At 45.1% G+C, this 26,010-nt stretch overlaps 1 protein-coding gene across 2 annotated transcripts in view; it reads left to right on the top strand.

Moving 5' to 3' along the window:
• Positions 1 to 4,271: 4,271 nt before the first annotated feature.
• The window catches only part of CLINT1 (clathrin interactor 1), a 106,261-nt gene continuing 84,522 nt past the window's right edge, over positions 4,272 to 26,010 (top strand). Inside the window, exon 1 of one of the 2 annotated variants that reach the window (XM_068278291.1) lies at positions 4,272 to 4,485. In XM_068278291.1, the coding sequence (XP_068134392.1) occupies positions 4,445 to 4,485 (41 nt within the window). In that variant the 5' untranslated portion in view covers positions 4,272 to 4,444. Of the gene's footprint in view, positions 4,486 to 12,906; positions 12,989 to 26,010 lie in introns of those variants that run through there. The other variant, XM_068278292.1, reaches the window with a different exon arrangement.

Here is a 26,010-nt window from a genome sequence, read left to right as displayed (position 1 = left end):
AAGTTATATTGTTCCACCTATTAAAATAAAAATTTTTTTAGAAAGTATATGCAGAGGGGGATATTGTGGAGTACTTTTGAAGTGACCTTGCATATGAAACCCTTTATGCTTATATGGTTTTAATTCCAAAGGCTAGATATATATATATATATATATATTTTTATGTATAGATAAATAAACTATCAATTATAAATTGGATATGAGCGCTATTCTCTGTTTTTTGTCAGTGTGCATAGAGGGGCCTGGAAGGGGGAGTTCATAGCAGAACCACAACACTGAAGAACTTGGCAGCCTTCCAGACACAGGCTGACAAGTCTGACAGGGGAAAGATGCATTGATTTATTACAGAGACAGTGATAGCAGAAAGTGCTGCAGTAAGCCAGAGCACATTAGAATAGCTTTTGGAACTTGTAGGATGATAAAAAACAGGATGCAATTTTTGTTACGGAGTCTCTTTAAGGAGAACTGGCCCTTTAGTAGTCAGTGCCAAACAGTTGCATGCTGGGGGCTCTTTATATCTTTAATATATTCCTCCTCTTCCATTTATTTCCCTGCCTAGCTGCTTATCTGAAACACCTCTGCTCACTTGTGTTTACAAGCAAGGCTGGGGTGACTCAGTGATTGGAGGAGAAAAGAAAAAAGTAAAGGGCAGAAATGACATCAGGATTTAACTTAAACTGTTGGCAAAATACATGGCCGCCACCAGGAACATAATTCTCTTCATTTACTATATAACATTCACTGAAATCAAAACGTGGACAGTATAATACATATGTTATGTAAGTAGATCAAGTATTTATCTACTTATACAGTGGTGTGAAAAACTATTTGCCCCCTTCCTGATTTCTTATTCTTTTGCATGTTTGTCACACTTAAATGTTTCTGCTCATCAAAAACCGTTAACTATTAGTCATAGATGACATAACTGAACACAAAATGCAGTTTTAAATGATGGTTTTTATTATTTAGTAAGAAAAAAAACACAAAACCTACCGTATATTCCGGCGTATAAGACGACTGGGCGTATAAGACGACCCCCCAACTTTTCCAGTGAAAATATAGAGTTTGGGATGTACTCGCCGTATAAGACTACCCCTCTTCCAACGCACACCAAATAAAAAAAAAAAAAAATCATATACTGGTGATATATATAAACAGATAGTGGTGCTGTCCTGTATGTGGTACCCAGTATATAACAGTGTATAGGCGATTGACTGCTTGGATTGGTCAGCTCTCCTTGCCTGTTTATCAGAGCGGTATGGAAGAATAGATCGCGCTGTGCCCATAAAACCGCCTCTTTCACCCTTCTGGCCCCGCCCTTGTATCCTATTTACCTCCTTCTCTGCCCCTCACATCTCACACATGTGCGCCTGCGCCGCATCACTACAGTCCTCAGCAGCGAGATCTGAGAGGCGGTAAGAGGATAGGGCGTATCACCCGGCATCAATGACACCCGGCGTATAGGACGACACCTGAATTTTCAGAAGAAAAAAGTAGTCTTATACGCAGGAATATACAGTACATGGAGCTGTGTGAAAAAGAAATTGCCCCCTGAACCTAATAACTGGTTGGGCCACCCTTAGCAGCAAAAACTGCAATCAAGCGTTTGCGATAACTTGCAACGAGTTTTTTACAGCGCTCTGGAGGAATTGTGGCCCACTCATCTTTGCAGAATTGTTGTAATTCAGCTTTATTTGAGGGTTTTCTAGCATGAACCACCTTTTTAAGGTCATGCCACAACATCTCAATAGGATTCAGGTCAGGACTTTGACTAGGCCACTCCAAAGTCTTCATTTTGTTTTTCTTCAGCCATTCAGAGGTGGATTTGCTGGTGTGTTTTGGGTCATTGTCCTGCTGCAGCACCCAAGATCGCTTCAGCTTGAGTTGACGAACAGATGGCCGAACATACTCCTTCAGGATTTTTTGGTAGACAGTAGAATTCATGGTTCCATCTATCACAGCAAGCCTTCCAGGTCCTGAAGCAGCAAGACAACCCCAGACCATCACACTACCGCCACCATATTTTACTGTTGGTATGATGTTCTTTTGCTGAAATGTTGTGTTACTTCTACGCCAGATGTAACGGGACACGCACCTTCCAAAAAGTTCAACTTTTGTCTCGTCGGTCCATAAGGTATTTTCCCAAAAGTCTTGGCAATCATTGAGATGTATTTTAGCAAAATTGAGACGAGCCTTAATGTTCTTTTTGTTTAAAAGTGGTTTGTGCCTTGGATATCTGCCATGCAGGCCATTTTTGCCCAGTCTCTTTCTTATGGTGGAGTCGTGAACACTGACCTTAATTGAGGCAAGTGAGGCCTGCAGTTCTTTAGATGTTGTCCTGGGGTCTTTTGTGGCCTCTCGGATGAGTTTTCTCTGCGCTCTTGTAGTAATATTGGTCGGCCGGCCACTCCTGGGAAGGTTCATCACTGCTCCATGTTTTTGCCATTTGTGGATAATGGCTCTCACTGTGGTTCGCTGGAGTCCCAAAGCTTTAGAAATGGCTTTATAACCTTTTCCAGACTGATAGATCTCAATTACAGTACTTTTGTTCTCATTTGTTCCTGAATTTCTTTGGATCTTGGCATGATGTCTAGCTTTTGAGGTGCTTTTGGTCTACTTCTCCGTGTCAGATAGCTCCTATTTAAGTGATTTCTTGATTGAAACAGGTGTGGCAGTAATCAGGCCTAGAGGTGACTACAGAAATTGAACTCAGGTGTGATAAACCACAGTTAAGTTACTTTTTAACAAGGGGGGCAATGTAGATTTGGAGTTTTTTTTCTCACTTAATAATAAAAACCATCATTTAAAACTGCATTTTGTGTTCAGTTATGTTATCTTTGACTAATAGTTAATGGTTTTTGATGAGCAGAAACATTTAAGTGTGACAAACATGCAAAAGAATAAGAAATCAGGAAGGGGCAAATAGTTTTTCACACCACTGTATATGTGTTTTTTTTCCCTGGCATAGTATGGCTAAGCCTACTGCTTTAAAAACATGAACGCAATTGCTGCATAAAGCGATTTTGTGTGCGTTCAGCCCTCTTCCTATACCTTCTATTAGTGCAAAATTGCACCAAAAATGGTACAGGCACCACTTTGCCGACCGCAAAGCGAACGAAACGCACTGATATAAACCTTCTCATAGAGAATCATTGCACAAGCGTTTTGTGGGCGATTTTAAAAATCGACTGCGCATGAAAAAAGGCCAAAAACGCCCCTAGATGTGAACGAGTCCTGTAAGAGCCCTTTGAGATGGTCAGTGAGACGCAGATCTTTTTGCCAAGGTGAAATACATCTTGGTCAGTTTTCTAGCTGCATAAATTTCCACAATGCTGCATTAACTCGATTTGCATCTCAGTGACCATCCGCATCAATGTGAGTGAAAGTCATCACTGATGGTGGTTCAATCTTACCTGTCTGATGTCTTCTTCGCCCGTCCCTCGGCGCCTCCCACGATACGCTCCACGCACGTCACGTGATTACAAACACTTCCTTCTTCAACCCGGAAGGAGGAAGTGTTTGTAATCACGTGACGCGCTTGGAGCGTATCGTGGGAGGCGACAAGAGACGGACCAAAGAAGACATCTGACAGGTAAGATTGACCCCCCCAGGTAACTGGGAGATATCCGGATAGAACTTTCCGGATGTCTCCCGGATCCGGATTTGAGCAGCCCTGATCTTTACTACACAGTTGTAAAACAAGACCTCTCTTGAGCTCATAAAACTCAACATCAAAACCAGCAGGTGGGCCTCTGAAAATGTATTACTTTTGAAATTAAAGAATATTTTCCTGATAGAAAACCAAAAGTAAAAAAAAAATTAAAATCATATTTTTACTACTCATGAATAATAACAACAAACAAAACTCCCTACTCTTCCCGTCCAGTCACACTGCAAGGTGTGGGAACCGCCCCGCCCATCCCTGCTCGTCACACAGGTAACGCGGGCGTTGTTACCAACCAATCAGAGCTCGTCCTATCGGCGCGTTCCACTCTCCGGATACGCCCACGCTGACGCAAACACCTATTATCCCGTTACCATGACGCGCCAAACTTGTTACCTGTTCGCGACGTCACTTACAGGGTGGAGCTCGCCTGCCTGCGTGGAGCACTGACAAGCTCACCACCTCAGCGCGCATGCGCCGCAAGTGGAAGCCGGGAGAATCCTGACTGAGCCTGCGCGTAAAGACCTCACGTCAGCAGCAGGCTTCTAGTGCGCAGGCGCGCCGTGGCTGGCAGAGTCCGCTGAGCGCTATGGCGCAGGCGCGGTGCGGTTGGCGGATGTCCGAAGCTGTGTTGTGCGCCTGCGCGTAGTGACGCCGTCGGTCCTTGCGTGTAGGGCAGTGGAGCGGTTGCGCAGAGTGACATCGGCAGGTCTCCGGTGAGAGAGCTCGTGAGAGAAGCGGAGGAGTCTCCGGGGCAGGAGGAACGGATCGGCAGCCAGCATGCTGAACATGTGGAAAGTGCGGGAGCTGGTGGACAAGGCGTAAGTTATGCTCGGGGCGGGGCTGCTCACTCTTCACAGCTCTGCTGATAGGCTGGCGGCCCTGGGGGGTGCTGAGGGACTACAAGTACCAGCCTGACTGCGGCTGAGGCCTGTGGGTTATGCATACATTAGAGGGCCTCCTTGCCTGCTAGCTGGGCCTGGAGCCTGGGAGCTGCCCTCATTCCCAGCAATAGGAAGTGCCTGACACTGATCCACAGGAGGGGTTATGGCTTCATAATGCTATATATTGTGACATTAACACTACTGATCAGGGCCTGATCAACCATAAGGCATCTAGGCAGGTGCCCAGTGCTTACAGCGCTCACCCATAGGAAGTGGCTGACAATGATCCACAGGAGGGGTTATGGCTTCATAATGCTATATATTCTGACATTATCACTACTCATCAGGGCCAGATCAACCATAAGGCATCTAGGCAGGTGCCCAGGGCTTACATCGGTCACAAATAGGAAGTGTTTCACACTGATCCTCAGGAGGGTTTATAGCTTCATAATAATGTTAAGGATTGTGACATTATTATTACTGATTAAGGCCGGATCAACCGCAAGGCATATAGGCAGGTGCCCAGGGCTTACACTGGTCAGGCACAGGAAGAACTTGACACTGATCCACAAGAGTAGTTACGTCATCATATGCGCTTCATAATAATGCTATGGATTGGGATGTTATTCTACCGATCAGGGCCGAAGTAACCACAAGGCATATAGGCCAGGTTCCCAGGGCTACCATCAATCAGGGACCCAATTTGTCTGGTGCTAGTCTTGTTCAGCTGCCCCAGCAGGATACTTTGAGGCCCGATGGCCGCTCCCTGGTCCGGACCTCTAATTTGTAACAAATGGGGGACCCAAAAGAAAACGTTATCCATGTCACCAACTGAATAGGTATAGTAAAACTCATTGAGCGGAGACAGTAGCTGCAGTGACTGGATAGTGTATGGGTTAAGGGCTCTGACACAGGAGACCAGGGTTCAAATCTCGGCTCTTCTTGTTCAGTAAGTCTATTAAGCAAAGAGACCTTGGGCAAGACTCCCTAATCTATAGAGCATGTCCTAGTGGCTGCAGCTCTGGCACTTTGAGTCCACCAGGAGAAAAGAGCGATATAAAGGTTCTGTGTCTCAAGCAAGCTCCATGCCTAAAGACCAGTCACTGAAGGCCGAGAGCGAGGATCCTGGTGTACAGTTTTCATTTATTTCATGGATAGTGTTTCCTGCGGGGTCCCCATATTTCTTACAAATCAGCGGCCATGACCAAAGAGCCGCAAGCATGGAGCGGCTGTTGATCTTTGAAGTTTCCCACTGGGTCACCTAAACTAGATCAGCTCCATTTGTCTTTTGTTACTGATACATTATGCGCTATGTAGAGATGTTATTGTGATGTGTTTATATAGCACTGACATCTTCCGCAGAGCTGTACAGAGTACATAGTCATGTCACTGACACTCGCAATTAAATCCCTTCCATAGTCTAAAGTCCTACCATATTATTATTATTATGTATTTATATAGCACTGACATCTTCTGCAGCACTTTACAGAGTACATAGTCATGTCACTGACTGTCCTCAGAGGAGCTCACAATCTAATCCCAACCTTAGCCATGGTCTAATATCCCCACTATAGTCTAGGGCCAGTTTGGGAAAATAACTTGAGACTTTAGTGTTGCAAGGTCAGAGTGCATTCAGCTGTTACACCCCTGTGCTGCTTGATGCTATCTTGAGTTTGACGTGCCTTTTTAAAAATGTATTTATTATAACCAGAATAAGTAGGGACTGAAACACAACTTTGTTTAGCACTAATCGGATTTAGAAATGAAGCTGTGTGCACATGCTAAATAGCCTATTGACCCTGCTTGGCTGAGAGTCCATTGTATGCAAGCGTCCCCTGAGCTAATGACAGTGACCCCACCAGTGCTTTGTTCCCTTCTTGATGATGGAATTAGCGCTATCTTTATTCACAGGTTACCCTTAAGGCCCATACACACGTCGGACTTTTGCGCCCGGCGGATCGCTCAGGACCAGTCTTATCACCCGAACGACAGTCTGTACACACGCCCGATTTAGCGTGCAGACGACTGAATGGCGGGATGTTCAAACGACCCGTCGTTCTCAAAAGTCCGACGTGTGTATGGGCCTGTAGACATGATAGTTTGGGCAGTCCAGGTCCTCTTTTCACTTCTGACCAAAATACTGTAAAGGGGCCCATACAGCTAACGTTTTTCTTGCTATTCAATCACTGTGATCGAATCGGCTGTGAAATCGTTGCGCACATGCTGACCGAACGATCGATTTCCATCCGAAATCCATCGTTCCCAACGATTCCCGTCGATCCGTCCGTGCGGAAGATTTTCCTCGATCGCCAGCGTGTCGGGAGTGCGTCGATATCCGCGTTCGAATGCCGATGACCGCCGCTGCTCTGGCCGGAGCGAGTCCCCTGGTCTCTCTGCTGTCACTTCTCCGTGTTCGACTCCTCCAGCTTCACTGAACTTCCTGTCCCGGCAAGAAGTTTTAAACAGTAGAGCGCCCTCTACTGTTTAAACTTCCCTGGCAGAAAGTTCAGTGAAGCTGGAGCCCGGAGCGGAGAAGAAGACGGCGGAGACCGGGGGACTCGCGCCGGCCAGAGCAGGTAATGAATGCGGGGGGCGGCAGCAGCAGCTCCACAGATTGTGATCGGTTTCATGCTGAAATCAATTCACAATCTGTTTTGCAGGAAAGGCAGCTATACAATCCCTCTCTGATCAGATTTGATCAGAGAGGGATCTATCTGTTGGTCGATCTGATGGCAAATCGACCAGCGTATGGCTACCTTAAGACAAAGTAATCTGCTGAACAAAACTCTGGGGTTGGATCACTCCTATTGATTATCAAGGTAGCGTAGAGTGCAGCCCCATACACGAGCTAGATGAAACTCTGTCTAATCGGTCTCTAATAACCGCCTCTGCTGAGAATTGAGCATGTGTACAGCGGCCCATGATGCATTGTGCAGCAATATGCTGGGTGGATCAATTTGGCCGACTGCTGGCTGAGGGCGTTGTTCCCTTTGTATGCTGCTCCATCCCCCTTTTTCCCCTCGCATAGCAACAGAACACATCTTTAGCCTGCTGACTAGTGACAGGTCTGTACAGTGTTGGCCCTGTATATCTTTTTTGCTGTAGGGATCGGGTAAGGATCCCTCGCTGGTGACTTTCCTTGTGTATGTGGCTTACCTCTGGCAACCTAAAGCCCAGTTCTAGGAATACAATTTAACTTGGTTTTGAATAGCTTGAAAAGAGATGAGGCTTTGGGGCAATTTTTATTGCTGTCTGCTTCCCGATTGGAGAGATGGCCCTTCACATTCTTTCTCTATTGTTGTTGCTGTCTGTCTCTCTTGGAGAAAGCTTCCCACTTCCTTTCTGGACAGGAAGTGGTGGAAATTCTCTATGATTGTCCCATAAAACAGCCATAAAACACCTTGGTTGACGAGGGTTTGCTATTCAGTATTTATATAGCGCTGACGTCTTCTGTAGCGCACTACAGAGTATGTATAGTCTTGTTGCTAACTGTCCCTCAGAGAACCTCACAATCAAATCACTATCATAGTCCTATGTCCATCGTAGTCTAGGAATAATTTAGGGTGACGCCAATGAACTTATATGTGTGTTTTTGAGGTGGGAGGAAACCGGAGGGATCCCATGCTGACATGGAAAGAACATACAAACTCCTTACAGATACTAACCTGTCTGCAATTTGAACTGCGGACCCAGTGCTGCAAGGCGAGAGTGCTATATACTGTGCTGCCCAGAGTTACCCAATTACAAGTGTAGTGCCCCAAAGCTGCTGGGCAGGCAACACCACAGACTCATCTGAGGGTGACGGGGTCTGAAAGAGAGGAGGAAGCACTATGGGAAACAGAGGGACGCTAACAGAGGAGGTAAGTATGTTTCCTCCTCACAGGATCCCTTTCAGTTTTTCCCAGAGGTGTAGTCGTGCAGCACAATCCTATTTGTTTTCTCAGCGCCTGATAAGGTGTTGGAAATCAATACATGGAGACGCCACTGAATATGTGTTACTGTAAACAAAACGCAGTCATGTGATTCAGTTGCTTATGAAGAATGCCATGAATTAGGCCTGAACGATTTTAGGAAAAAATTGGATTGAGCGATTTCTTTCTGAAATTGCGATTTCAATTCACGATTTCCTTCAAATCAAGCTTTGTTCCCCCTCTTTGCCTGTTTGTGCCCCCTCTGTCCTTCTGTCTCTCTTCATGCCTCCTTTGGGTCTCTCTCTTGACCCCTTTGAGTCTCTGTGCCCGCTGTTTCTCTCTGTCTCTTTCTGTGCCCCCTCTGTGTCTCCTGTGTCTCTCTCTGTGTCTCCTCTGTCCCCCAAGCTGCATTAGTTCTGGACATAGCTTCCAGCAGGAGTCCAGCGATGCCCGTCTATCCACTTCCCCTCGCCTTGCAAGGTGTCTCATGCTGCCTCTTGGAAGCGCAAACCGCTAGCGCTCAGCTGCAGCATTTTGTGCGGGTGATTTTACTGCATTTATCGTGGGAAAATCACTATACACTCGCAATTTGTGAGCAGTCGCGATTAGCACTTTTAAGCATTGTAATCGCTGGTGATCGGCGTCAATCATGGCAGTGAGATCACTGCCATATAATTAGTATTGTGCACCAGTGAGAACGGGCTCTTACCGTCAGGTTTCGTGCTGCAGATAGTGGCAGATTTACCCAGAATGCTCTGTCTTCCTGTGCTGCAAGTCTTTGGATTTATGCAAATAGACCTGCCTGCTAATCAGTGTGGAATGCGATCCAGTAATCCTGGACAAGGCAAGACACCTTTGATATTATTAAAGTGGGTGAAACAGATTTAAGCTGAACTCTGGCAGAAGTTCTGTAACCCCTTCCCCCTCCATAACTGATTAATATCTGTGGGCTTTCTCTACTTCCTTTCCGATAGGTTGTCGATACAAAGATTAGGAAGTGACTGAATCTTTGCAACCATAGTGCAGACAGCAATAAAAACCTGGCAGAGGTTAAAACTTCTTCACCACGCTACTAAAAAGTGGAGATGTAGTCACTTCCTGTTGTGTCACCAGTGACAGGAAGTGAAGGAAATTTCCAATGGGACACAGACAGTGAATCGAGCATTCGGTTTCTGAAGTTCCGCACACACAAATTGGTGTTTGGAAATCCATTTTAGGTGGCACCATGTGCACAGCCATTGTATAGACACGCTGTTCAGCTTCTATATGAGCAGCGGTTTCTGCTTTATGGAACGGGGAGAGTAGTAAGCACCTTCATGCTGTGTAAGCATTCCTTGAAGTCCTCCCAGTTAAAGGACAACTGAAGTGCGAAGAATATGTAAGCTGCCATAATTATCTCCTGTTGAACAATACCAGTTGTCTGGCAGCCCGCTGATCTATTTGTCTGCAGAAGTGTTTGAATAACTCCAGAAACAAGCATGCAGCTAATTTTGTCAGATTTGACAAAAATGTCAAACATCTGATTTGCTGCATGCTTGTTCAGGGTCTATGGCTGAAAGTATTAGAGGCAGAACAGCCAGGCAACTGGTATTGCTTTAAAGAGTAACTGTTAGCCCCAAAAATGAAATTTAAATCTCTATTGCAATGTTTTATTTACTTTTTAAGGGAGCCAAAAAGGCAATGCAGAAGTTAAAAATTTATTTTTTTTACTATGTAGCCTTTTCCCCTGGACGCAAAGCCGCATAACAGATACTGCTGAGAATGCAGAGCATGCCCATGTCTGCCCGACCCCCCCCTCTCCCCCCCAGGACCAGGTGCCGATATCTTCTCACCCCAAACAGCTGACACGGAGAGAGAGCGGGAGCGGAGTACATCTACACACTTCCAGCGCCGCCACCGCAGAGCAGCCGCCGCCGTGCATCTCTCTCCTGCTCTTGATTCTCTCACATGTGACTCGGCGGCGGCTGCTCTGCGGTGGCGGCGCTGGAAGTGTGTAGATGTACTCCGCTCCCGCTCTCTCTCCGTGTCAGCTGTTTGGGGTGAGAAGATATCGGCACCTGGTCCTGGGGGGGGAAAGGGGGGTCGGGTAGACATGGGCATGCTCAGCAGTATCTGTTATGCGGCTTTACGTCCTGGGGAAAAGGCTACATAGTAAAAAAAATTAGATTGATTTTTAACTTCTGCATTGCCTTTTTGGCTCCCTTAAAAAGTAAATAAAACATTGCAATAGAGATTTAAATTTCATTTTTGGGGCTAACAGTTACTCTTTAAAGGAAATAAATATGACAGCGTCTATGGCTGAGCGGTTTTGCGGTTTTAAACCAAAACCACGGTACCTGTCAGGATGATCTTGATCGTCAGTAGCTGCGGTTTTCCCAGGCGCCCACTGCTGCTGTATGGCTCCACTCAGCCCACCGCCGCGCCATCATGCATGAGGAGGAACGGCATTGGCTGAAGCTCCAGACTTGAAAAGACAAAAATACAGGGAGATCGGGAGCCCAATCTGGTGTATTAACGTTGAACTGACGTCAGATTACTAGTAGAGTAAGAATAATACTCACAAGTGTGGGTTGCTGGAGGCAACCACTCGTCTTGGCATGTGGGGGAGTACCGCCCTCACTCGGCCTTTTCCCGTCCGGTTCGGTCGTCGCTCCAGGAAAATTCAGATATGACAGGGTATACCTGGGATCTGTGAATCCTCTGGGAGGATGTAGCATAAGGTTAGGAGTAGTTGGAGGCGCCCGTGTAGGACAGGGTGGACTTATGGTAGGGTCCCTCGGTTGTATGCGTGTATGTGGCAATTGATATAACAACTCTCTAATTATAGAGATAGCCTACCTTATTAGTAGTAATCAAACCGTATAAAAAGAAGTTCAGAATTTATTTGTGCACATCGACAGTCGATGTGCACAAATCAATTCTGAACTTCTTTTTATACGGTTTCAGTGTTCTCCCCAGAAATCTTTGCCAGCCGGGTGGCATGAAAAAGTAGCCGGGTGGGGAAGTAAGGGCTCATTGAGTGGAGGAGAGGGTCACGCGGGGTGGGTGGGTGATTGGTTTGCTGGGGAGTTGGGACAAGTGTGTGTTTGTAGAGCAGGGGTCTCAAACTCAATTTACCTGGGGGGCCGCAGGAGGCAAAGTCAGGATGAGGCTGGGCCGCATAAGGAATTTCACAATCGCGGCGCATCGCCGCCTCTGCCCGCCCCTCTCACTCTTCCTTCACAGAGAGGGGCGGGGAGAGGCGGCGATCCGTGTGGCGATTGACGTCAGGAGGGGCAGAGCTGAAAGCTCTGCCCCTTCCAGGAAATGCCGGCGGATTGCCCCCCGGGCGATTTGGGGGCTCTGCAGCCCTCGTTTAGCGGCGGGGATGCGGCGGATTACTTGGGAGCACTGAAGCGAACTATAAGGAAGCTTTTGCCGGCGAGGGCCACAAAATATTGTATCAAGGGACGCAAATGGAGTTTGAGACCCCTGTTGTAGAGGATCACAAAAAGTGTCAGGTGGGGTATTTTGATCACCCTGGGTAATACTAGGTGAGGGAGAAGGTTGCGCCGAGTGCTACTGGATGTGGGTGGAGATAATACCACTGACAGCTATCAGGTGGGGAGGGAGATCTCCCCCTTGGTGCAGGTGTTGTGGGTGAGGGGTTCATACTAGATGCCTCACACTGTGTTGCTAGTGGATTGAGTGTACATGACTGGCTGCTGCAAATGGACAGGGAACCATCTTTCTTTGGGTTGTATGGAGGAGGGGTCTCGCACTGTGTGATATATCAGCTCCTCCCTGGCTTGCATAGGCAGAACAGACCCATAGGAGTCCAGGAAAGATTTATTTATGATTATGAAGGATTGCAGTCAGGACACAGGACTTTCACGACACAAGCACACATATATAACAAGAGAGCTATGTGCTCCCACAGCCACTGGCTCTCACACAGTTAAGTCTGCAGTTTACATTGTGGCTGACTCCACACAGCATTCCATCTCTCACCATGACCTGCCCGGGATCCTCCTGCTATAAATCGCAGCCCACCACACTTCTCCATCCTGCTGTCAGCTCCCCTATGACTCCAGCACGTGTTTCTCCCCTGTGCTATAAATCAGACCACCGCACTGCTCCGTCCCGCTTTATACGCTGAACTTCGTGCACATAAATTAACACGTTCAGCCGGTCAATGATTGCGCTCTGCCTGCCTCTAGTCTCTGCCCACTGCCCAGCACATCCCCACACAGCTTACACACTACACAGTCACGAGCCTAGTCTGGACTCTGCAGTGACACGGCAGCTAGCGCTATGGTCACACCTCTTACCATGCGCTGAGCCAATCAGTGCAGGAGCTCGCCCGGGAAGCACGAGATCTCATGTGCAGAGGGGAAGAAGCACATCCTGACAGCCGGGCACTTGTCAGTGAAGAGTGCAGCTCGCAGTGACAGAGATTTCATCAGCCGGGCGGTAACTTATCTTACCTGGGCGCTCCGCCCGGCTGATTGATCCTGGGGAGAACACTGGGTTTGATTACTACTAATAAGGTAGGCTATCTCTATAATTAGAGAGTTGTGATATCAATTGCCACATACACGCATACAACCGAGGGACCCTACCATAAGTCCACATTGGCTGAGGCTGCACCGCTCTGCGTATACAGCTCCGCTTACTGCGTACCGCCATCATGCGAAGTAGATCCAGCCAGTGATTGGTGGAAGGAACAAGGAAACTGTGCTGCTCTAAACGTATCCGCCCCTGCCGCCCTCCTACGCGAGACTCCACAGGCTCAGTCCCCACAGTTACACATCATAGAAGGCGGGCTCAGAGGAGGGGCAGAGCTGGCACAAAGAGAGACAGGGACAGAGAGGCACAGAGGGGGAACAAAAAAATTGCGAATCAAAATCGCGATTTCGGACAGAAATAGCTCGATTCAATCTTTTCCTAAAATCGTTCAGGTTAGCAGCGTCCATATCTCTCTCGCTTCAGTTGACCTTTAACAAGTGAGCATCGGGTGACAGCGGCCCGATAAATCGTTGGAGGAGACCAGCACCAGTGTGGTTGTTGGGCTAGACTTAGGGCCCGTTGTCATCTGAATACACTGCGGTTCCTCGCATGTGAGCCTGGTGGGGAGACACTGCCTATTCAGACACCAGCATGCCGTCTGGTAGGATTCTGGATGCACGCTGCAGGTTTCTGTAGCACGCTTCCAAATCCCTATTGCTGGCTATTCACCATCGCTTCGCATACAGCACGAGTGACACGTCCGGAAACAGACGCGGCACCTCACAGACTAAATGTTACCCCGCAGCCCCCTCAGCCGAGAACAGTCCAGCGTAACTGGTCTCTCTGCACTGCTGTTTGTGTGGTTGAACTTGTTTGCCTCACTTTGCATGTCATTGGAGAGCTTGCATGAAGCACTGTGAGAAAAGAGAAGTTTCAGCGATTTGTATTCAGCCAATCGGTGGGCAAAACCTGACCTGACTACACTTCAGTGGTCTGGCTTGTTGACACAAAGCTGTTTATAGAAACTGGTGGCTTTCACATTCTGTTTGCCAAACAAGTGATAATCCTGCAGAGGCTGAGAGATAATTAGGGATTGTTTGGGGGAGGCAGGTGATCCTGTTTTCTGTCTCCCGCATAATTGAGCTAATCCCTCCCCTGTAATGCTGGGAATACACCATGAGATTTTTTGGCAGATAGATGGTTCGATAATTTCCAACAGGTCCGGTCTGATTTTCGATCGTTTTTCTGATTGATTTCTCATAGAAGTGAATGTAAAACAATTAGTAAATCGATCGGACAGTAAATCCGCTGAAAAATCTCATTGTGTATTCCCAGCATAAAGGTGCGTACACACGTCCAACTTGACGCCTAATTGGCATTTAAACTGGTCTTTGAACGACTTGAAGTGCAAACAACAAGTCGTTCAAACGTCCTGCACAAACTGAACAATAAAGCGGCTGATATGCTAATTCGCCTAATTTACATGTCGTTTAACCAACTTTATAATGGACAATGGACTAGTTTTAACGACTAATCAAATGACCGTATGTTTGAACGTCTATTAGTTGGACAAACGACTAGAAGTCATTGTACACACGTACGGACCTGACAGTTGTTTGAACGACAGTTGGTCCAACGGATCTGCTAAGCTGATAGGGCAAACCGGCTGTTATCAGTTGCTGGACAACGCGTACACACGTCCAACTTGTCGTTTTTTTGGAAAAAGTTGGACTTGTGTACGTTCCTTAAAATGTAGAAATAATTGTTGGTATCTCTTCAGGAAACTAGCAAGAAACCGCAATTTGAAAGCAACCCATAGTTTTTTTTTTAGTTTTTTTTTTTAATGTATTTTAGAGAAATCAGCCATTGCTTTTGTATTTTGAAACAAACAAATGCTTCCCATACACTAGTTAGTTTTCCTCGTCAATAACTAGTAGATAAGATGACTGTGATTGACTGCGCAAGAAATTGATGCTCCAACAGGCCCGGCTGATCATAATTTCGATCGATTTTTCATCTTGATCCAAAGTGGTTGTGTCAGTAGCTAAAGTTAGATCTGCCTATAACGCTAACGCTATCCTTTTAGTCAAAATGTTATAGTTTTTTTGTACTCTGTACAATCCTCAATGTCTCATGCTCAGCTGTTTATGTGGGTTTCTAGATGTGGGAAAATGGATTAGGAATGACAGATCATGTTAAAAGGGGACTCGCTCATCTTGTGTGAAATCATAGAGAAATGCACCCTGTATGTTTTTAGAGAGTTTAGCCTGTCTAATCCCCCTTTATCTGTGACTCGGCACAAGTTATTTGATCTCTCAACTGTGTCAACTAATTTGTAAGCACAGGGTGTTAACCTGATGTCTGCTTCCATGAAAGCAGGAAGTAGACACACTGCAGATTTATTGCAGGATTTGTATCAGCTGTAACAAAGCTGTCTTTCTTAAAGGTTATTATGCTGTTGCTTATCATTTAGAGCTGAGAGGATGTTCTGAGTTCAGGCCCGTTTAAAAAAAATATATATATTTTATTTTTTCCGCACGTAGGGGGCCATTTTCGTATGGGTTAAGCGTTGTTTGGTAGACACACACATTTTATTGTGAATGACCACAGAATGTATGCTTTGAAAACAGGTTTGCGGATTTGTGCGATTCCTCCCTGAAGCTCCAGGGCGCTCTGGAAACCCTCCTTGTATAGGAAGTAGCAACACGCTGTCAGGAAATGCTAGTGAATAATTCATAGTCATTACAGCGAAACTGTAAATAGTTTTTAAACACAGTGTTTAAGTTACCTGGGGCTTCTGCAAGCCCCCAGCAGCCGCCCTGTCCCACCCGAGCTTCCGTTCTCCCGCCGCTAGCTGCTTTCGGTTTCGCCGCCTGGCCAGGCGTATCCTTTCTTCGCGTCCTCTGCTATTGCGGAGGGGAAAGCGAAGAGAAGATACGCTTGGCCGGAGCCGCGCTGGCATCGACTTAGAAGTCTAGGAACAGAACGGAATGGCGGCAGGAGAACGGAGGCTCGGGCAGGACCGGTGCGGGACAGGGCGGCTGCTGGGGGCTTGCAGGCCCCAGGTAACTTAAACACTGTGTTTAAAAACTATTTACAGTTCCGCTTTAAAGAACTATCAAACGTTTTTTTTTTTCTGTAAACTCCACATACCTGTAAAGCCAGCAACACTAGAAAGCTTTTCAGAGGTCTCTCAGCACAGCCTGTGTGGAAAAAAAGTCTTGTTTGCCAGCTGTTTTGTAACAATTTTGTGTCGGCTTGGGGGGAGGGGGAGGCAGAACTACACCGTAACCTGGCTGTAAACTGACACACGGAGCTTCAGCTGATGATTATTTACACACATTTGAGCTATATTATTCTGTCATTCTGACAGGGCTGTGGAGTCGGTCCAAAAATCCACCGACTCCGACTCCTCAGTTTAGGATTCCTCCGACTCCGACTCCACGACTCCGACTCCTCTAATTTGCATATTACAATTTTGTTGATTAAAAGTATGTAACATGAAATTCGTCTCTTAACTGCCAACGCTTAGGAATTTTGCAAGACAACTGAAGTGAGAAGGATATGTAGACTACTATATTTATTCCCTTTAGACTAAAACTAGTCCTTGGTAAGAGTACTTGTAAAAGGTACAACCGGAACAAAGAACATCTATCAGGCCCTAGGCAATGTAAGTGTGGGTACATGTAAGAATGATGTGCAGGTACTCTGCAGGGGAATGAGGAGATTGTAAACAGACAACACCTCTGTGTTCAATGTGCACAGCATTCTCAGTGGATTCCCTGCAGCTCTGTGGGGAGTGCATATGTAGAGTATAGTACTACTGTGTAACAAAGTAAACCTGAGACAGATGAAATTAAAGTTTTATACATACCTGGTGCTTACTCCAGCCGCCTTCAGGATAATCAGTCCCTCGTTGTCCTCCTCCACCACCTGGATCTTCTGCTATGAGTCCAGGTACTTGAGTCAGTCAAGCGTAGTGCGCATGAACACACTCCGCCGTGAGCGTACTACACCTGTGCAGCACTATTGCGCAGGTGCAGAATGTTCCTGGCTGTGGGAGCGGCATGCGGCCGGACAGCGCTGACTGGCTGAATTACCAGGACTCATAGCAGAAGATCCGGGTGGTGGAGGACAGTGAGGGACTGATTAGCCTGAAGGGGGCTGGAGGAAGCCCCAGGTATGTATAAAACTTTACTTTTCATCCGTCTCAGTTACCCTTTAATTTGTAGTCACCAAACCAAATTTTAATAACATATCAAATTATTTTATTTCATCAGCAAAGGGAGTGCATACATTTGCATAAATCAGCATCAATGCAGAATTATTTCCATCTCATTGACCATCTCTATTAGTCACATAGCTACACATCAGGCTTTATTCTTACAGCATAGATGTTATTTAGTATATATAAGAGATTCCTGTGTACACATCATATATACAGTCACAATCAGATATGTATATCTGACCTTAAAAATAAGGGGACTGCTTTATTGAAGCAGCACAAGTAACTAATTTTGATTGGTTTATTTCATTTTTGTGGACTAAGCACAGCTATTACTGTATATATACTGTATATATACATTATTTTTAATGACTATTATCTGAGAAATAGAACATTTTATCATATTTTCTATTTTAATTACAGTTACAAATTCATTAGGAGTCGGAGTCGGTGCATTTTTTCCCGACTCCGACTCCAGGCACCCAAAATTGCCCGACTCCACGACTCCGACTCCACAGCCCTGCATTCTGAACAGATTCCAGTCACAGTATTATAGCTAGTGAAGATTGTTTCTCTATGCTGGATGTGCTGGACACAGTCCTCCATAGTAATGTCCACAGTGAGAACTATTCTCTGTAAATGTCATTCTCTTCACGTAAAACATGAAAAGATGAAAGAAAGCCTTTGCATTGCTATTCACTAGTAATTACTGGAAATGTATGTGGCATTTAGGATTTTAGTTTACTTTTGATAGCTTCCCTTTAAAATGTATGCAAATGTATGGAGCATAGAAATGAACCAATCAAGTGCATTTCCAAAGTTGGCATCAACTCAGAATGTTTAGCATCCTTGTTGTGAATTCTGTGTGACTTTTAGGCTGATGTTTTGGAAAGTCTTACTTATGCAACCATATGGCATATGACAGGTTGTACAACAATGCTGGGCACTCCCACATCAATCTTTAATAACTGCCCTTCATGATTTGCCCTCATCCTTACCTCTTATGGAATGGGGTCATGTGACCTCAGACGTCAACCTCTGGAGCAGTTGTCAATCAAAATCCACTGTGCTGTCGCTTCCGTCAGTGGACTTATGGAAAATGGAGGTTAAAGGGACACTATTGAAAAATTGTAAAATTTAAAATATGTGCAAACTTATACAAATAAGAAATATGTTTTTTCCAGAGTAAAATGAGCCATATATTACTTTTCTCCTATGTTGTTGTCACTTACTGTGAGTAGTAGAAATATGACAGAAGCGACAGGTTTTGGGCTAGTCCATCTCTTTATGGGGGATTCTCAGCAAGGCTTTTATTCTTTATAAAGATGTTACCTAAAAAGGATTCAAACAATGATGCTGGCCAGCGGAGTTGCTCTTTAAGGTCCATCTGGTCTGTGGGAGAATAAATCGTTCCTTGTTCCTCATCAATGAGCTGCTCACAGATGAGGGGAATGCAGGTATTCATGTGACGCTTAGCTGGAATGTGCGACTCCAATAGCTGCTCTGAGAATCAGTTCAGCTTTATGACTGATGTCTTTCAGGACAGGCCTATGTGGATGTGGCTGACAGGACATTATATTCATTTCTGGCTGTGATCTGTCCTTTAGCCACTTGACCACTACAGGTTGTGTTCCCATTATGGACCAAAGCAATTTCACCTTTCTGCGCTCCTCCCTTTCTTTCGCCAATAACTTTATCACTACTTATTTCAAAGAAATGATCTACATCTTGCTTTTTTTTTTTTTTTTTTTTTTTTTTTTTTTTTTAATGGGAATACGAAGAAAAAAATTGATTATTACTCAGTTTTCAGCCATTAAGCCGCATCTACACGAGTAGATGCGGCCGCGATGCTCCTTATCAATCGAGCCGCTGATGCGGCTCGATTGATAAGATCCGACAGGACGGATCTCCACACCGCCGATTCCCTGCTCGCTCCCCGCGAGGGGACAACGGCAGGGAATCGAGCGGAAGATAAGTGGGGACGAGCGGGCACGAGCGGGGAATCGAATGCGCGCACGTGCGGCGAGCGGGGACGCGGCGGGCACTCGGAAGAGGCGATCCGGCGGCTAATCGAGCCGCCGGATCGCTGCAATCTCTCATAGTGTAGATGGGGCTTTATAGTTTTAAAATAAGTGCTGCTGTAGATAAGATAATCCCCACACATGTTATTTGCCCCGGTGATTGCACCATTTAAATTATATCCTTAGTACAATGTATGGCGACAATATTTTATTTGAAAATAAAGATGCTGGTGGTTTTTTTCGTTTTGCGTCCATCACTAATTACAAGCCCTTATTTGCAAAAATAACAGTAATATACCCTTATGACATATATATATTAAAAAGTTAAGTACCTAAGGTGTATATGTGTGTATATATGTATATATGTATGTACATATATATAATTTTACTTCTAAAAAAAAAAATTGTACAGGTGTTTAATATTGGTAACTATGGTAGGGGAGGTAAGGGGGTTAATTTATGGGATATTTTATGTATGTTTATTACATGTAATGTATGTAGGGTGTATTTTTACTATTTGGCCTCTAGATGTACCCCCACTTTATCTTCCTCTGCGTACTGTTAATACACTAACAGGAATGCGTGCATATGTTACTTTCATTTTGTCAGTGACCACGGCATATCATTGATGCCGCTCTTCATTGATCACAGGCACTTAGATCAACTGCGTTCCCATTCACTGATCTGTCTACTAACAGGCGGCAACAAGAATGGGTGCGGGAGCGCGCACATCGGCGATCGTGGCGGGAGAAGTATATCTACCCCCTGGAACAGGCCTCACACAGGGCGTAGAAATACTGTCGTTTTTTTATGTAAGTGGTTAATAAGGCAAGCTTCTTTAGTGAATTACGGTAACACTTAAAGGACACCCGAGGCAAAAATAAACTAATGAAATAAACGATTGTATCTATCTTCCTTCTCCTAAAAATGACTTTTTAAGATACTCCACAGTTTTATTTTACATTTAAATCTACTATTTAAGTTTTAACTGTTTTATTGTTTTTGCTCAATGACACATTCATTAAAGTATGCCAGAGCTAAAATCTATGAACTATTGACCCTTTTTATCTCTTTCCTGCTCTCAGAAGCCATTTCCTGCTAGGAAAGTGTGTTATAGTTGTATTTTCTTATGAGTAAGGGTCACACTGTAGTCCCTTCCTGTCTGAGTCAGGAAATTACATACCTGATATTTAACTCTTTCAGGCAGAGAAAGGAAAAAAAAAGGAACCCAGCATAGTTATTTGTGTGCTAGGCACTGTACATACACATGTCTTTCTCATCAAGTCACATGTCACCTCGGGTGTCCTTTAAGATACTGATCGATGTGTGGTGGTACGTTTTCACCTGCCTTATCACTAGTGTGATCTCAGTGAATTGTGGCCTTTGTCTTTACTTTCTTGGCATGGGATTTGTATTGTGCCAGTAGTCTGGGTGTTAGCAGGAAGACTTGCTGAATAGTCCAGTGTTTCCTCCTCCGAGGCTTGCCACACTGCGATGTACCCGTAAGCTGGATTGTGTAAGCTGCTTGTTGCACTAGTTGGGCGAATGTGCCGTAACACTGCATGGCAGACTGCCGTCTGAAGCAGCACAACACTACAACTGTGCTGTAGTGTGAAGCGGCTGCTAGTTTCTGTATCTTGTGCTTCCTGTGTTTTTATGCCTGGCTTGACCTTGGGGCATCAGCGATGGTGTCTGTGTCGCAGAGCTGTCTCAGCACAGTTTACATGATGTCACGTGATATCGCTGAGGCATATATCTGGATATCTGCTCACACAGCATAACACTCGTTATTTCCATTGTGATCATTTACACCCCCACCAGTTTGTTGTTCTCAGTGGTTTAGCTGTTGTAGATAATATTTTGCTAACTGTCCTTTGTATTGCAGTTTATGCTTGGTGTAGCCTTTCTTGAATACTATATACACTATTATTTAATCCCTCCCCCCCCCCCCCCACTACGCTTTGCGCTTTTGAAGCGTCGTATACATGCTAGACTGTTCTTGGCCTCAGCCAGGCGTCACGGCAGAGTCAGTCGAGCATCTAGTTAGACTACAGCTTTATCCCCAAATCTTTAAAGGACCTCTCTCCCGAAAATCTTAAAATGTAAAATATATGTAAACATATGCAATTAAGAAGTAGGTTTCTTCCAGAGTAAAATGAGCCATAAATTACTTTTCTCCTATGTTGCTGTCACTTACAGTAGGTAATAGAAATCTGACAGAACCAACAGGTTTTGGACTAGCCCATCTCCTCATTGGAGGGTTCACTGGGATTTCTTTATTTTCAAAATGCACTTAATGAATGGCAGTTATTCCATCCCACTGCCAAAAAGTGTACGGTGAGCAGGAAGGCTGGGCAGCATCTTTGTATTAATCTTTTTCAGGGAGTGTATTTATAAAGGATAAAGGCCATGCTGAGAATCCCCTATGGAGAGATGGACTAGCCCAAAACCTGTCGGTAATGTCAGATTTCTACTACTTACTGTAAATGTTAGCAGCATTGAAGAGAAGAAACGTATGGCTCATTTTACTCAGGAAGAAACATACTACTTATTTGTATATGTTTTACATTTTAAGATTTTTGCGACAGTTACTCTTTAAGTTACAGGTGGTTACTGAATCCATTGTTCCCCTCCGTACCTTTGCTTGCAGAAGCTCCTCAGTTTTGGGTTGCTCATCATCCCCATAACAGATGTGTCACTCAGCTATAGAGGAGGCAGCTGTCTGTACAGTGCTCAGCTCCAGAAGTGTTGTGATCGAGTCCCAATCCATTTGGCCGCATTGTGCATGTGTACACGCCTTAAAGTGATGTGAGCACTATACCGTTGCAAGCGGTGGTGTGCTCTCGAGTAATCACGAGTGCTTACGCGTGATTCAAATGAGCCTTAATTGCCGTGGCTGGATTGCAAGGGGTTAATTACCCATAATTTTGCCGTCATGCGTCATAATTCTTCCTTCAAGCCGCAAGGAGGAAGTGGTGAGGCTTGCAACGCGGCCAATAGGATGCGTGCAAGCTGTTTGGAACGCAGGGCAGACGGCGGAATTATAGGTAAATAACCCCTTGTAATCCAGCCGCTCAGCTGCAGCAATTAAGGCTCATTCGAATCCCGAGTAAGCACTTGTTATTACTGTTGAGCACATCCCTGGTTGCAAGTAGCAAGGGAGCAAGCGGTTTTCTGAAATTCAGGGCTGTGGAGTCGGTACAAAATCAACCACTCCAAGTACCCAAAATGGCTCCGACTCCTCAGTCTAATACTTACCAGGGTTGTGGATTTGGTAAAAAAAAAACATCCGACTTCGACCTCCGACTCATCAGTTTATGAAACTTCTGACTTCAACTCCGACTCCACAGTCCTGCTGAAATTGTGACTTGATAAGAAACACAGCATACATGCCTCACTTCATCCCACCTGAGCCAATGACTCTTCTATCTGACGCTGCAGGATTGAACTTAATCCGAGTGTACTGTCTGTTCAATCCTCAAATTGAAGGAGGCAACAGCAAGTGTCGTCAGATATGTTCCATGTTGTCTGTAGAATGAATGAATTGCTAAACGGACCATTTTCTTTTTTCACTGTCACTAAAACCCAACTCCTCCTATCCAGTTACAGAGTATCCGGTGACAGCCGGCCACGGCACAGAGCTGCACAATGACACCGGGAGACTTTTGTGTCTCCGGCTGCGGGGATGTTGTAGTACAGCCGACGCAGAAGTATGTCACAGCAGAATCTGGCAGTAGCTTCTCCTGCCTGTAGTCAGGATCCCCCGGCATTCAGGTTCGGATGGTAGAGTGGTCACATGACCTCTTGGGATATGGCCTTTGTGGCATAATTTTTTTTTTTTCGTTATATTTTTAAAGAGAAACCGTGACCAAGAATTGAACTTCATTCCAGCCAGTAGCTGATACCCCCTTTTACATGAGAAATCTATTCCTTTTCACAAACTGACCATCAGGGAGCGCTTTATGACTGATATTGTGGTGAAACCCCTCCCACAGGAAACCATGGTCCTGGCAGTTTCCTGCCTGTGAACCTTATTGCATTGTGGGAAATAGCTGTTTACAGCTGTTTCCAACTGCCAAAAAAGCAAGCAGCAGCTACTTCCACTGACATCACCTGCGAGCAGTATAAATGTCACCATGTGATAAATGTCAGCATGTAAATCAGGGAAAGAAAAGATTCTACAATGGGAAAACACTGACTAAATCATTTATACATGATTATTGTAGAAATGTAGCACTTTTTTTATTACATTATTTTCACTGGAGTTCCACTTTAAAGTGCAATGCTTCCAATCGAGAAACTGATCAATTTTGAGCTTTGGATTGGTTACTTGCAATCAGTAGGCTTTATACAGCAGAGTCCCTGGTATCCAGCACCGTGGGGGGAGGAGGGGGGAAATCGCCTGGTGTTGGATACATGTGCTTGCTGATTGCTTGAGCAACTGGCTGAAATAGCACAAATCTCCCCCAGGTGCAGGCAGAATACTTACCAATCCTCCAGCGACGTCCTGCAGCACCTCGTGGGCTCCTAGCCACTTTCCGGCTCCACCTGTGCACGGATGCCGGAGTGTCAGCTGACCCACAGTGGATCACGTGACATGCCGACTTGCGTGCACGGGCGCCGGAAGCCGCTAGGAGCCCACAACGTAATGCAGGACATCTCTGGAGTATCGGTAAGTATTTTGTGGCTGGGCAAACCCCCCCAGAACACTCTCCCAAAAAGGTCACTGTTATCCCCTCAGGCATGCCACCCCTGCCTGCCTCCTATGTTTATGTAAGCACTAGCTGAAAGAAAGGGTGTACCAGGGAAATTAATTCAAACACTAGAGTCCAGAAGGACATAGCCCTATCAGTATATATATAAAAACATGATAATTTTATTGATGGATAATATGTCTTTTTAACATATCCATCAATAAAAATTATCCTATGTTTATGTAAATACATTTTCATAAGAGATAGCACTACATAGTGGGCGGAGGAAAAGACAGTACAACAAATCACTCTACCCACGTTGTACTGAAGTTCAGCCCTATTAAAATTAATCTGCCCACATTGTTGTGCAGTCTATCCCTGTGGCAATTGTGGGGGCGGAGTCTGTGATGTTGCTGGCGGTGGGGGGGGCTGAGGCAGACAGAGGCATTAACGATACTGCAGAGCAGCACAAATTAAGACAAGCGCAGCAATTTGTCGATGGTGGGTGACAAAGCTTGTAAAGGCACCTGCACAGTAAAAAAAAAAAAAGCGATGATGGAGCAGCAAACCATGCGGGCTACACAACCTGTTACTGCACCGGTACTGGTGACAAGTACAGTAATACCATATATATATTTGCGCACTAGTGTGAAAGAGGATAAATCATCAATCAAATGCTGATTAGATAGCGTTATTGAGAGTTTATGACTTCTCAGTGTCACGTTATGATTTCCCTTGTTTATGTTTATAGATGAAGAGCTGAGATTTGTCAGAACTGTGCCCCTGTTTGGCTCGGCCCTGGGCAGTTACATCATTTATTCACTTGATCCCTTAAGCTTTTTAGCGTCTTGAGTTTGTGGGCCGCATAACTCAGTTATACAAGCAGCCAAATGTGGGACGCGGCAACAGAAAGAGGCCTCAAAGATCAGCTAGCACTGCCTGGCTGTTAATATTTCGCCACGCCGGGCTACAGGAATACGTATTGCTTTCCAGGTTCCAGGCTGAAATCCACAACCTGTTCTCATTTATTATTCTTCGAAATGTCGATGCATAAATCACTATCATCTTCTTTTGTAACTCAGTTCTAATTCCTTAGTAGGGATGATCAAATTTATGCAAATTATGCTAATTTATGTGCAAATATGAGTCTGAAAATGGACCAATCAATTTAAACTTTGGTTTAAATTGATTGGTCCACTTTCAAACTGCATGCATTTGCATAATTTATCATCCCTAGCCATATTTTGATGCAGAGTCAGAGCAGTACATTACAAGACCCGCGTAATCGCGTGTCTAAAAAGTTCCTTTTACTGTTTATCACCCGAGTCTGATAAATCCTTTCAAAATGGCATTGTGGCAAGCAGAAAGGACCCGCCTCCTCTGACTGAATACTCATGAGTTTGTCAGGGCTCTGTAGTCAGAGTTGAGGAGTTGGAGAAATTTCGGGTACTTGGAGACGGTGGTTTCATAAACTGAGGAATTGGAATCAGATGATTTTTTTTATACAGACTCCCCAGCCCTGGTTTATGTATATTTCACATGTGGTGTATTTACCTTGTTCTTGAGGGAGGGATGTCAGAGAAGTCCCATCACCCCTTAATGTGGGCCATTGCATGCATGACTTATTCCTTAGCTGTCTTAAAGGATACCCGAGGTGACATGATGATAGACATGTGTATGTATAGTGCCTACCACATAAATAACTGTGCTGTTCCTTTTTTTCTTTCTCTGCCTGAAAGCGTTAAATACAGGTATGTAAGTGGCTGACTCAGTCCTGACTCAGACAGGAAGTGACTACTGTGTGACCCTCACTGATAAGAAATTGCAACTATAAAACCCTTTCCTAGTAGAAAATGGCTTCTGAGAGCAGGAAAGAGATAGAAAGGGTCAATAGTTTATAGATTTTTCACTGTGGCATACTTCATTGAATTTAAAAAGTCATTTTTAGGAGAAGGAAGATGGATACAATTGTTTTTCATTCGTTTATTTTCGCCTCGGGTGTCCATTAAGCACTGTACACACATTAGACTGAAGTTTACCGAGGTGGCCGATCGGGGCCATGTCGGTGGTGGAGCTGGTGTGTGTACACGTGTCCTGTGAGCTTCTCTAATGATCTAAGTACT

Source organism: Hyperolius riggenbachi, chromosome 3 (assembly GCF_040937935.1).
Source record: "Hyperolius riggenbachi isolate aHypRig1 chromosome 3, aHypRig1.pri, whole genome shotgun sequence".
Lineage (NCBI taxonomy): Eukaryota > Metazoa > Chordata > Amphibia > Anura > Hyperoliidae > Hyperolius > Hyperolius riggenbachi.
Note: the sequence above shows the minus strand (reverse complement) of the source record. Positions and strands in the feature narration are given on the sequence as shown.